This window comes from Passer montanus, unplaced genomic scaffold (assembly GCF_014805655.1).
Source record: "Passer montanus isolate IOZ18808 unplaced genomic scaffold, ASM1480565v1 scaffold13, whole genome shotgun sequence".
NCBI classification, from domain to species: domain Eukaryota; kingdom Metazoa; phylum Chordata; class Aves; order Passeriformes; family Passeridae; genus Passer; species Passer montanus.
The window spans coordinates 3,541,139-3,554,056 of NW_024359832.1; the positions used below are offsets into that span (position 1 = coordinate 3,541,139).

At 35.8% G+C, this 12,918-nt stretch overlaps 1 protein-coding gene across 3 annotated transcripts in view; it reads left to right on the forward strand.

Moving 5' to 3' along the window:
* CORIN (corin, serine peptidase) overlaps nt 1-12,918 on the forward strand; it is a 120,918-nt gene that overhangs the window by 74,667 nt on the left and 33,333 nt on the right. For all 3 annotated transcript variants that reach the window (XR_005626499.1, XM_039698906.1, XM_039698907.1), the window contains exons 10-13: nt 3,023-3,121; nt 7,647-7,878; nt 11,102-11,247; nt 12,093-12,200. Coding sequence is in view for 2 of the 3 variants with exons in the window: in XM_039698906.1 (XP_039554840.1) it covers nt 3,023-3,121; nt 7,647-7,878; nt 11,102-11,247; nt 12,093-12,200 (585 nt within the window). In the remaining variant the exon portion in view is untranslated. The remainder of the gene's footprint in view (nt 1-3,022; nt 3,122-7,646; nt 7,879-11,101; nt 11,248-12,092; nt 12,201-12,918) is intronic.

Here is a 12,918-nt window from a genome sequence, read left to right on the forward strand (position 1 = left end):
AGCAATGAGAATCTACTATTACAGGAATTGGTGTCATTTGAGCAGGAATTTTCTCATTAAAATCAATTTCTTTATCAGAACTTGGGAATCAGAGAAAGAATGTTTTAATAAGTAAACTAATGATTTAGTGTAACTAAGGGAAAATTTATGAGAGCATAAGTTTTCACAGTTACTTGATAGCTGTCTTATTGTGGACTTTATGAGAGAAGAGGAAACTAAGCAATGGCTTGAGCCCCAGAACGTGGTTTTCCAAAGACACTCAGAAAGTAATATTGTTATGTTATGAAGATTTCAAAATTTGAAGGTATTTTTCACGTGTAATTCTCTTATTCCTGGTAAGGTATAGGTTCAGATTGCAGCCTTTCTTTAATGCAAGAATTATTAATATATTTTTTAAATTAATCTTATTTTAAAGAAATTTAAATAGTTAACCTTATGCAGAAAGCTGCCCTTTGCAAGTGTAGTAGTAATAGGACAGGCTATTTAATAGTTATTAGAGCACATTGTGATTATATAAGCCTTATTTGTTTAGAAAACCAGTCTAATAAAAATCCTTTCATAAGCATGTTACTCAGTCCCTGCTTTTCACAGAAAGTTCTTGGGATCTTCCTACTCCAATTTAAATACTTTCATTCCAAAAAATACCTGAGAAGCTGAAACATAGAAATTATCATTATTTTTCCTCACTTTTAATGTTGACATTAAAAAAAAGTCTTGCATGAAATATCTTCTAGTTCTGACCGTGACAATCTTAAAACCTAGAAACAAGTTTTTCTACTCAGTTCTGACTGTACACTTTCACAAAATGTTCACCTTTTATTCTTCTTTCTTGATGTCCAGTCTCAGTCTTAGCCTGTGAATTCTTTTATCCTCCCTTTTTCTTACATGATGTGAGCTAGAAGTCAGTGATGTATTTTGTTTTCGCTACCTCTTTTTTTCCCTTTTGATTTTGAAGCAATGGTTAAAAATCTTTTTTTGGTATGATGAGTAGGTATAGGTTAAAATATTCAAGCACTAGTATGGGATGATAATTATGTGTTCAATTATCTCAGTACATGATGAAAGATCTTTTCTGCTTGGCATTAAACTGCAGACCTTTTAAATACAAACATTTTCCTAATTTTTTTATTATTAATTCGTCAATGTGCAAAAGTTCTATCCAGTATATTGCAGTATTGTGTAGAGAAAAATTCTTTCTTTAGGCAACCATATCCCATCCATCCTAATTTGCCTGGGAATATGTTTGGAGAATTTAGATTTCATTAATCTTTAGTTCCTTGCAAAGTCCATGTAAAACCAAGGCAGAATTCTTGTTTGTAACTTACTATTGTATTTCTTATATATTTTGTTGTTTCCAGCAACTGCAAAAAATGTAGTAGGATATTCACTTATTACAAGGACTTTACTGCTCTACAAATCAAATTGACAAAATTTGGATATGTCTGTCAGAGTCAGTGGAGTTAGGGCTAATGGAGTCTGGAGTACTGGTTTTGTTACAAACACAATAAATATGAGAAATCAGCACAGAAATTTTGAGGTCAGGGTGCGGTGACTTCGCCTTGCCTATGAAAGGGTACAGGGATCTTGTGTCCTAGTAGCAGTACCTACATTCAGATATTACAATTGACTGTTGCTTTGTCTCCACCTGGATGAGAAAAGTGGTCTCCTTCACTGCATGCCTTAAGGAAATGTAAGGTATGGCATCTGTCTGTGAGTACTGCTCTCATTCATTTTGTGACAATAGAAATCTAATATAGATGCATTCACAGTTGTTTCTGTGATCTCTTCAAAAGACAGGGTACAGTGTGTTTGTAAAAATTCGGCATTATTTGTGCTAGGATCAAAAGAATCTACCTTGTAGCACAGGGATTTTTAAAGTATAGGAAGGAGTTGGAGCAAACTTTAAAAATAAATTTAATGTAAATATTTGGGATAGCTTTAGAAGTCAAAAGGCTTTTCCTGCCTTTCAAGTTCCATTTTGCAGTCAGATGCAGCTGTAAAATAAAATTGACAATCACTATAGCAAAGAAATTACCTCTTTTGCTTCAATATATAACATGTATGAATGGAAGTAAATACACATAATTATGATAGATATGACTATATCATCAGTTTCTTTAGACAAGATTGTTGTCTAATTTATTGAAACTAGATCTTTCTTCAGCACCTTCTGTATGTCCAATGGAGGGATGAATGATTAATGTTCATGGGCAGTAGTGCAGTACAAATACTAAGCAATCAGGGCAGTAAGCTATTTTGAACAGGATAAGATGATGAACACCATCTGTTTACTCTCTCCTTACAGAATAGTAAACTAAATGACTCATTTTACACATGGAAGAGAGAATATAATAGTTTGGAAAGGAGCTAGCACAACTATGAGAGCGAGAAGTCCAGGGATTTGTCAGATCAAGTAACTACTCAAGTAGTTCAAAAACTTTTGATGAATTGCTGGTTTTATTTGTTCTGAAGTCCATCATTAGGACCATAGCATTTTTGGAGTTCTTTCTGTTGTTTTTTGTTTTTTAACCAGTCAAAGGAGGACAATTAGTCTTCATCTCTGATCTTTCTTCAGGATGTCTTTTATATTATTATATATTATTATTATTATATAATATTGACAGCCAAAACAATCATAAGATGAGAAGCAGACCAACTGAATCGCATTGAAGAATAATTCCTAGACAGTGTTCTCTTTTGGCTAGAACCTATTGTTCTTTTTGAAATATAATTTGCATGACTTTTCATGTTCTGCTTGGTAAATGTCTTTCAGAGATCCATGCCTCTCAATCAGAAACTGGGATATAATTTTTTATATTGAATAGAGGGGTAAGAAAAAGTGACAACTGAACACTGTTGCACACTTTTCTTCCTTGCTGCACTTGAAATGCTATTGGGTGCTTACTGAAATATGTAAAGGAAATACTTAATTTTTATGTAAACACTGTACTTTCTCATTATGCTCCAGTCATTTTTATTAGTCTGGTAAACAATTTGAAAAGTACTTTTCTACTTCCCTCAGATCAAACCCTCTGTCAGGAGGGAGACCAGAGGTGCTCTTCCTGCCCTGATCCCTGTGGAGCTTCTCCCTGTGAGATGAGAAACAGCCAGGCAAACTGCAGTAAGTAGGTCCTGTGCTTCATACTGTTAACTCTTTTAGGGTGTTCTAGTTTATAATGAGGATGCAGAGTAGAACACAGTAAGTAATACTGTAATTTTCTAGCTAATGTAGATGTCTAATGACTAAGCTTTGAAAAGGGCAATATGTTATCATATGAAGCAAATAGGTCATCAAAGCTCTTGATGTACTAGGATTTATAACATTTGACACTGAGGTATTTTAATTTTCTCTTCTGTAAAATTTTATGTTTTCTGCATGGGTGTTTATTGTTGCACTTTCTCTTAGCATTTAATGACATTCAGTGTCTATGTAAAGTAAACAGCACAGTGTAAGTGTAAAGCAGAAGATTTATTTTCACAATATAAAGAACCCTATGTTACAGTATTTAGTAGTCTGGAGAACTCTCAGATGTTTATGAAGGAATGATTTTGGTATTCAAACTGTAAAAACTAATTATACTTTTGACCAATACAAACAGTAGGAGGATCAGGGTCTTCAGCTCTGTGTGTCCTCATACCTGTGTGCTGCACTGTACCACTCCATGCAAGGTTCCTGTACCAATTGTGCACTTGCTTCTGAATAGCTGCTTTTCTCAATTGTGCTATGTGAACAGGTAATCAGTAGAAATAGATTTGTCTATGTTTTGAAATTGGGTAGAACTGTGTGAAAAATTACTCAAAATTAATTAAAACTTAGTGTTGCGTTAATACAGTCACATCAATTCAGGTCACCTTGACAGATGGACAGACTTGGCTTCACTTACAGATTATTTTTACACAATTCATGAGTAATTGCTTTGTGCTCTCTGCAAGGTATGCTTTGATGCTATATGGTAGCTTGTGTGGATAATGTCATTCCATTTAGAATAGAATGGACATGGGAAGGTCAACTAGTCCAAACTCCATATTCTCTCTAGAGTTGTGACTATTGCCTTCAAGTGTTTGAGACAGACACCACTCATGCTGGGGCCTTTAGATGCTGCTAAAGTAAAGCTATAATACACTTTATAAATCATAAATGCTTTACATATGCTTCTGCCATTGCTTTGCCTACATTTTTGTAAAGGAATAATCTTACATACCGTGTTTATCATTAGAAGGAAGCTGGGTAACACCTTTGATAACAAGCCCAAACCCCTGATCAAATCAGTGCCAATTAAGTTATGTTGCCCATACAGATCTTGTGCAGCTGAGCAACTCTATCCTTAAGGACAGAGATTCCACAATCTTTGTGAGAGATCTGTTTCACTGTTAGAGAACTTCCATTCTAAAAACCTATTTTCCATATAAATCTTTGCAATTCTTTCATGTCTTTTGCCTCTAATCCCATCCCTGCATGCTCCAAAGCGGTCTGGTTCCATCTGATTTAGACCTGCCCCCTAACTGCTAAGAGCAATAGGATCTCCCATTAAAGATGATCTTTAAGGCTCCTTCCAACCCAAACCACTCTTTGATTTTGTGATTTTTGACATGTAGTATTTGAATTGTAAAGCAATGTTCCTGTGCCATATTACGAGAAACCCAAGAGCTTTTTAGTGAAGATGTTTCCTTGACATATTATGGGCAACTGTCTGTAGTAAAACATAGTCTGAACTAGTCTTCTGGATCATCTCACTTTGTCCTTTTCTAGTCCAGTGAATATTTAATTGTTTATACACAATGGAACAGCAAGACAGTTTGGGAGAGATTGTTCTTGCATAACATCTGGAAGTACTATTGTCTTTTTCTCATATTATTTTTGTTCTTCGTATTTTGACCTGAGTTGTTTTGTCTTTGGTGAGACATGAGAATTCTCATGAAAAATTTCAGTTTTGACAAAGCAGTACTTCTTGGCCCAGATTACTATCTGGTTGAAAAATTCCAAAGTGTAGGCCACAGTTCCCAGTATTGAATATGATGGATGTCTTCCAAATGTGATAATATCAGATTAGTTTAGGCTGGCATTATAATGTATAATATATAATGTACAATATCTTTAGGATAACAGAATGGCTGTCTGAAGGGAGAGAGTAAAGAAGACAGGGCTCAGTGACAGGAGCAGAGGCAGAGTAAAGAAGACAGGGCTCAGTGACAGGATCAGAGGCAATTGGCACAAAATAAAACACAGGAGCATAATGAAGCTCTGATGATAAGCACTTTTTTTACTGCAAGTGTGACTGGACATAGATTGCCCAGAGTGGTTATAGAGACTCCAATGAAGAGAGCAAGTTAATAATAGACACAGGAAGATCTTAAGTCCAGGCATAGTCTATGTGGTAATGTCTTGGTTTGTGGTGGGGTTTTTTGTTGTTGTTGTTGGCTTGGGGGGGTTTCTTGTTTGTTTTGGGGGTGTTTTTTTTTGTTTCTGGGTTGATTTTTTAACTTTTATTTTGTTTGTTTTGGCTTCTTTCTTCTCTTAACTCAGGATGAAAGATGCAAATCCAGGCATAGTCTATGTGGCAATGTCTTGGTTTATGGTGGTTTTTTGTTGTTGGCTTGGGGGGGGGTTTTGTTTTGGGGTTTTTGGATGTTTTTTTTTTTTTGATGGTTGTTTTTGTTTATGGGTTGTTTTTTAACTTTTATTTTGTTTGTTTTGGCTTCTTTCTTCTCTTAACTCAGGATGAAAGATGCAATGAATTTTATTCCTTGTTCCCTACTTCTTAGGTTGGACATGTATTATAGATAAGGAGTAGCAGGACCTCTTAAGCTGTAGGACAGACTCAGAAGGAAAGACTAACATTTGGGTTACTTAAAATGAGTCAGATGTTCCCCTGGAGCTTATGTTCTCTGTATTACTCTCTGGATTGTTGGGAATTGAGTGTGAGAGTCAATGTTATTGTTTTCAAACCTACAGTGACACTTTTGCACATAACGTAATGGAAGCTTTCTAAACACACTGTGAAAAATTATAATCATATTGAAAAAGTGTAAAGAGCTATCCTCCAGCAGCATTTCAGTAGACTAGATTTTCTTCCAGAATTCCCTTAAATCCATACAAGAAAGATGTTTACTGGCCAAAATCAAAAAAATGAGCCCAAACTGATCTGAGGCAAAAGTGTGGAAGGACAGGGGGTTGTTCATCATGAAGGAAAGGAAATGGCAGTAATGTGAGGAGAATTGTTAAAGTCATTGAACCTCATGTGTCCTAAAGATGTGACTAAGTGGTTGGAGGCAGCAGAAACACTTCAGTATTGGTAGTATGCCAGGATTTAGCAGCGAGGAAAAGCTGGATGTAAAATGAGCTTTGTGATCATCAGATTAGGAGTAAATAGTAAACAAGATACAACACCAAATGCCAGACCAAGAAAGAGTACCCAGTTCTGCTGATTAGCTGAATAATTGACTGTTGGCTCTTCTTGCAACTTGTCTCAAAGATACAGCTATGGGATGACACAGTTCTCACACTGTACTAGCAACTGATGCTAGCAACTGGCTAACAGAGAATATTAATTAAGGTATAATTGCTCACAGAATAGGCTTATATATGCATTTTTAAACTTTTGAATGGTGTACTTTTTTGTGGAAATCTTTCTCAATATATCCAGAGTAAATAAGTTTAAATAATTTCACAATCATCTCATTGCTAAATAAAAAGTTGAATTTGAGTCTGATTGAAGTGAAATTCTGTCTGTAGTTTTGTGTTATGGTGGAAAATTGAAAAATAAATGTTTCTGAATACCAGAGTGAGAAGAAATACAAAAGCTATACAATTTTTAGAAATCCAAAATACTTGGCTAGTTCAAATTTTGTTGCGATAAACTCCCAAAAGTTGGAATATTTTTGTATGTAGCTATAATATATATAATTATATGGACTTGTAGCCGTTGCATCTGTTTTGTCTTTGCTTACCATTCTAATTTGTTATTAGTTATGTCTTACCCAAATTAAATTATTAGCATGTAGACTGTCTCTTGCTCAATGCTGGTGCAATACATAACCTAATTTTCCCCTCCTTCAGATCTTGGTAAACAAGGAAAAGAATTAAAAGCAAATCCTGGCGTCTAGAGAAATTGTGCAGTCTCTGTCACTGAAGATTTTTTATGACCTGAGTATCTAAAGCCTTGAGAAGGTTGATCAGTCCTCAGAGCTGACCTGCTTTGATCAGGGCATTGGAGCAGAGACCTCCTGAGATCCTTTCTAACCCAAAGTATCTGATGATTTCTGTCTAATTTTGGCAATTGCTCTGTCAGTGTGAGGTGTGTCATGGTAGCATAGTAGGTACACCAGTGTGTTGCTGTACAGTGCACACTGTCCTGGTTTAAGGATGGTTTATTGTACCACCTTAAAGTTAAGATGTTGCTCAGAAAGTCAATGAATATTAATAAGGAAATAAAAATATCTTAATGGGTTATGAGGTAGGCAGGATTCAAACCCACCTTTACTGGTATGAATAGGCTTATAACAGATCTCTAGCTCTGGAACTTGTAGTTTTTCAAGCCTGAGAAGATATCCCCTGACTGATAAATTTGTTTAATAAGTATGGAATTATTTCTTCTGTATTTAATCTCACACCATTTGTGGTTCTGTTTGTTTTCTCTCTCTGAAAGGTCAGTGTGAACCAATTACTCTGGAACTTTGTATGAACTTGCCTTACAACTATACTTATTACCCAAACTACCTGGGCCACAGGACACAGAAGGAGGCCTCTATCAGCTGGGAGTCTTCCCTTTTCCCAGCTTTGGTTCAGACCAACTGCTACAAGTACCTGATGTTTTTTGCCTGTACCATCTTAGTACCAAAATGTGACCCCCATACAAATCAGCGGATCCCACCTTGCAGGTACTATACTAAACCATATTTCATTTAATTCTTGACTGTCTGTCATGGTAGTTTTTCCCAGTTTTATGCTTTCATTAAAAATGCCAAAAATTTTACTTTGGAATTCAATAGGAAAAGGCAAGTGCTGACCAGCATGCCCAGGTCCCTCTTTGGAGGGTTGCTCTCCAATTTGTGTCTAGTGCTACTCCATCCTAGGTGCAGGATCAGGCATTTGTTCTTGTTAAATTTCATGTCCTTGATGATTGCCATTTCATGGCCTTGATGATTAGCATTTTGTAATAGCTGTTGGCAAATAGATAACATTTCTTTGTCTAGTGATTGCTTCTTAGTGCAAGGTAAGAGTGAACCACAGGGAAGCTTATGAACATACTGTTAAATTCTCACATAGGAACCTAATGGGAAAGAAAATATTGCATACAGAATACCTTCAAAGTTACAGAGGAGTTTATGTAAGTTCTGTGTCAGGCTTCCTAGTTTGAAAGAGTGTTTTTTGTGTTTTTTTGGGGGTTTTTTTGTTTGTTTGTTTGTTTTTTAAGAAACCAGTAAAATAAATAAAAATGGGATTAATTTATTCTAAAGTAGAGGGACACAAGTTAAATTATAGGCTTTTTACCATCATACCTAGCTAACAGATTTTAGGAAGTGTCATGATACAGTTGAATAGTCTTCCCATTTAAAGTATTATACCCATGAAGGGGAACTTATAGAATGTGCAGAACAATTAAATTTGATAGGAGCCTCTGGAAGTCACCTGGTCCAACTTCCTGCTCAAAACTGGGTAACACCAGATTTAGACCAAATTGAATATGCAACATAAAACTTTAAATCATAGGATTCAAAGCTCTACTTTTATGAGGGTGTTTAGGTTTCACTCTTATGTTAGGTCACAGATACAGAATGTTTTTATCAGGAAGGGGCACTTTTGGAGGTGCCACTAGATCTGTAGTATCTGCTGAACAATAACATTTTAGAGAGAATTTCAGATACCTATATGATGTAAAAACCTAAAAATGTTTTAGAAATGAAAACAAAAATAAACTCATACCAATAAAAATTAAATAAATTTGACATTTCAATATAAATGTATATCTACTTTACAATTTGAAGCTCTGAGAAGAGAAAATGTTACATTGTCAGAACAGAAATTATATTCTGAGACTCTGCTGCTGACTTTCAAAATAATTACCCTCTTGTTCAAATATATCAGTGATTAATTGAGCTTAACAGGACATATGTCTTGTTTTACCTGTCTTTTCCTGTAAATATGAAACTGAACTCAGGTAATGCAGTTTTTCAGCATTACACTTTTTAAGTCAAAGTGTACTCTCCAACTATGAATTGTGCAATAAAGTTATAATTCTGGATCTACTATAGTATAAACTTTCAGAGATGCATTAGATTTTTTTAATACAGGCACATGGATCTGTTTTCTCATTCCAGGTGGTATAACTAAATTATTTTAATTCTACTTCCCCTATGTAAAGCAGCTGTCCCTGCTTTGCAAGGCTTTTTGTTGTCTTTATGTTAGTTTGGCTGTCATGCTTTGTTTAACTGTAACAGTCTCCATAAAGTTTTATTCAAATTTAAAAAAAAAACACAAGTAAGAGATTTTTTGGAAGGAACTGAACTTATTGTTATTTATAGCATTCATTGATGTATCAAGTATGTTTTCAATTTTTGAACTTTATTCTTCATCTCTGATAAGGTATTGATAATATTAGTCCATGCCTACTTTGATGTTTAAATAGATTCTAATTCTTTCACCACAGACAGACAAGTGGCTGATAATGCCTTGGAAAAGGTCAGCTTTGACCAAAGATCTGAGTATGCAGAGAATACAGGACAGAAGTGGTTTAGATGTCTCTGCTATATTACCATATTTTTGTTGTTTGTTTTGTGGGTTTTGTTTTTTGTCATTGGAAAACAAAAATTCTGGCATGCAGAAATCTGAGGTTATAAAGTGGTGTCAGTCAACCTTTTTGATACTGAGGAGGATGTAAAAGGAGAGTCTGTAACTTGGTTGACTGACATCAATGCTTTCTATCTGGTTATTCAACTCAGTGGTGAATTGTTTGGTGTGGAAAAACATTGACTTTTCTTCATCTAATTCCTCAAAACAAAATTAAATTTGGGGGGATTAATACTGTATCATTTTCAAAAAATAGCATAAAATAATTAATCCTATATAGATTTGTTTTGTTGGTTTTGGTCACAGCATTTTCCAAAGCTAATTACAAGAAAATAAAAAAATTCAATTTGTAAAAAGGTCAAAGGAAAATGAGTGGAATAAGATGCCTTCCATGAAAGAACTGTCTCTAGAAGGAAGATGTGTAAATAATCAAAATACATGCAGGCAAATTAAAATGACATGAAAGAAATTGAAAAAAAAAAAAAAGAAGGGTGGGATCCTTTGGTTGAATATTTTTCAACCTACTAGGATGCCAGACAACAGTAGTGGCTAAATGTTTCAAACATTAGGGGATTTTTCTATTATGCCTTTTTACCTTAGTAATTTTGAAGCATTTGGTATTTGAGAGACACCATGGATGATTTTCAGTCTCAATGGACTGAACAAATTTTTTAGTGAGTTCCATCTTTTATATGGTTTTAAAAAATGCTGCAGAAGGACTTTATTCATGCCTTTTCCCAATTTGACCACCCAAACTTGTCTAACAGCAGATGAAGATGTAGAAGGTATTCTCTTGCTGTAACTGAGAACAGCCTCAAGACTGGGCTGGTCTGAGTTTTGCTTTTCCTAAAGTTTTAATTTTATTGAATTCCCTGGGGAGGTCTTCACTCTTTTGTTTGCAGGCTTGAGTATTTTGTCCTTCTGAAACCATGTGGTTCCTGAGGTAGCATAATCAAAAGAGGTAGCATTTCACTCATACAAAATGTACTTGGTTTTTTTCCCTGAAGGACAGCAGTTAGTGCTTTTTAAAAATCATTCTCTGCCATCTCTTACAGTGGAGAGCATGTTTGTGAGCAGTTTTATTTGGTTATTTTTAACCTATTTATAACATAACTGCACAGCAGTGACTTAAAATAATGTTTCAACCAGAGCATTCTTTGAAATATGTATTTTTTCATATTAAAACATCTGTTTAACTGATTTTTTTTCTTGATCTTCATGCTTAACTTTGGCTAGGAATATTAACTTGTAGTATCTGTGAATTTCTAAGCCATTAATTCAGTTATTTGGTGCAATTCTTCCTTGCCTCCTCAGGACGTTATGTGTACAGTCTAAGGAGCGCTGTGAGGCTGTGCTTGGGATTGTAGGTCTGCAGTGGCCAGAAGATACAGACTGCACTCAGTTTCCAGATGAGAACTCGGACAACCAGACCTGTCTAACACCAGATGAAGATGTAGAAGGTACCTCCTACACATATTACAGCAAATAACAGATTTAAATGGGTTCTCAAAGTCACTGGTGTTTGTTTTTTTCATACCTTCCCTTTAAATTATAATATTTAAACTGTGGAAATTATTCCAAACTGAGTTACTCTACTCAGCCATGCCAGTCTCTTGGCAGAATTCTTTGGTGGATTTCTTGCTCCAGGGAATTGCTAGTACTCAATGAAAGAGTTCCTTAAAGATCTGCCAACTCTGTTCCACTCCTTTATCCCAAAATGGTACTGTGAGATGAGGCAGAAGCAGTGAAGGGATCAATTAGTGGAAAGTTATACCTGGTTTTCATTAGTTGAAATAGACCCATAATTGTCCCGATTGGTGTTTTTTTTTTAATTCTGGGGATTTCTTACATTTATTTCAATGCATAACACACCACCACAATGGTGAGAAGAGTAGGAAGGAAATTCATACCCATGGTCTAAACATTGCATGCCATGATTGGTGTTTTTTTTTAATCCTGGGGATTTCTTACATTTATTCAATGCATAATACACCACCACAATGGTGAGAAGAGTAGGAAGGAAATTCATACCCATGGTCTAAACATTGCATGCCAGTGATTTGGCAAAGCAATGACATTTGACAGAGGGCAGCACGGAAGGGAGAGCTCTGGAAAATGTTGCTCCACCACGTTCCTGGTGCAGTTATGAAGAGTCTCACGTGATGCATCTTTCCAGTCTCACGAGCCTTCTATCCGTGTTGTTTACCCTCCTGAAACAGACTGGGTGACAGATCAGTGCCCATGTCGCGATTGAGCTGTTCTCTGACGGTTGCTGTTTGTCCCTGTTGTCTGTCTGTCCTGGCAGAATGCTCCCCCAGCCACTTCAAGTGCCGCTCGGGGCGGTGCGTCCTGGCGGCCCGGCGGTGCGACGGCCAGGCGGACTGCGAGGACGACAGCGACGAGGACAGCTGTGGTAAACATGCCCTGGGCTGGCTTTGTTTTTCATTAGTTTGAATTGCAACATGAGACTTCAGAGAAGGAGAACCCGCTTTTTTTGTATATTTAAAAGTATTGGGTTTTTTTTAAGAGAGTATAAGTAAAAATACTGAGCAAGAATCCTTCTTAATCAACATGAATACAATTTGTGATAACTGATCATTTAGATTCTGATAGCCATACTCTGGGATGTTTGAGTATTCCTTAAAGAATCAAGCTAAAAAAATTCTGCAGATTTAATTTCATGTTGTTGAAGGCTTTACTGAGCTAACTCCCTGGCAGATTAAATCTTGAATCTGTAAATGTAATTTTAAATTTATACACGATAATGTTCTCGTTAGGATATATACTCAAAAGATGTCATTATGATATATTGTGTTGTTGAAGTGGATTCTGCATGTTTTTTTCAGATTGGTCAACCTCAAGTTACGAGTACAAGCATAAACCCTCAGAGATTATTCTCCACTATGTTTCTGAGTTTACTTTAGTTTAGATGCTTTTGACTTTTAACTTAAGGGGATATATTAAGCCTGAAATAATCAAGAAATCTCGTGATCACTACGTATCTTTCTATGCTGGCAGGACAGTTTCAGAAGGAGAAAGGAGTTCTAAATATTTATTAATTGACTAAGCTGTAGCCTTCAGGGAGGTCTGCATGCAGGCCTGGCATCCCTAGGGGCAAAGAGAATAATCAT